Below are 745 nucleotides of genomic sequence, written 5' to 3'. Positions count from 1 at the left end.
TCAAAGAGTTTCTAGGAGGATGAAGGGGAGAGATCCGTGCAAGTCGTGCCAGCCAAGTGGATGAAGCTTTTTCTCTTCTTGGCCATACTTTGCCATAACTCTCTGGCTCTTCGCATTTTCCATCCAATATGATAATTCAACCATTCTAGAAGTGTCTATTGTTAGCCATTGTGGAATTTCTTTGTGACATGCTATAAAGAGGCACGAAAAGACCTAAGCTTAAATAGCAAAACTACATTTTCGAACGACAATTTACACTCCAGACTTCACTATTCTACCAACAAAAAAAAGTACAACAATGCAGTCAATGTTTAGGAAGCACAATGAAGCATAGAGCCAAGTAAAGGAATATGAGTTTTTGCAAAATAAAAAAAAAAGAAAGCCACATCAACTCTATCAATTCGTAATGCTCATACACATATATCGCCTCAATCTGAACATCGATTTATAATGGTGACATACACGGCCAGGACTCCTACCTTCTCGTCTGCACATATAGCAAGCCTATACTTGAAAATCATCCAAAATCGATTCTCAAACTACCCTTTTCCCTTTCCTCATCATCTCTTTTCATCATCATCATCCCTAAGTCAGCCATACTTGGCTTTAGGCTCAAATAAGAGCGCAAAATCGAAATGTTTCTCATCAATGTTAACAAACCTCTCTTTTATCATATAACATATACCGAACTATTTCACATAGCATTTTATTCTAACATACAAAATTTGTTTTACGTTTTTTTTTT

At 36.4% G+C, this 745-nt stretch overlaps 1 protein-coding gene across 1 annotated transcript; it reads right to left on the bottom strand.

The window, feature by feature from the left end:
- On the bottom strand, positions 1–191 carry LOAG_14370 (hypothetical protein; the record flags this gene model as incomplete). The annotated part of the gene is made up of 1 exon (XM_003149867.1): positions 1–191. A coding segment is annotated over one exon (191 nt), but the record flags the coding sequence as incomplete, so codon positions are not given.
- Positions 192–745: the final 554 nt, after the last annotated feature.

Source organism: Loa loa (genome assembly GCF_000183805.2).
Source record: "Loa loa unplaced genomic scaffold supercont3.666, whole genome shotgun sequence".
In the NCBI taxonomy this organism is placed as follows: domain Eukaryota; kingdom Metazoa; phylum Nematoda; class Chromadorea; order Rhabditida; family Onchocercidae; genus Loa; species Loa loa.
The sequence above is the reverse complement of the archived record's forward strand: the minus strand, read 5'-3'. Positions and strand labels throughout refer to the sequence as shown.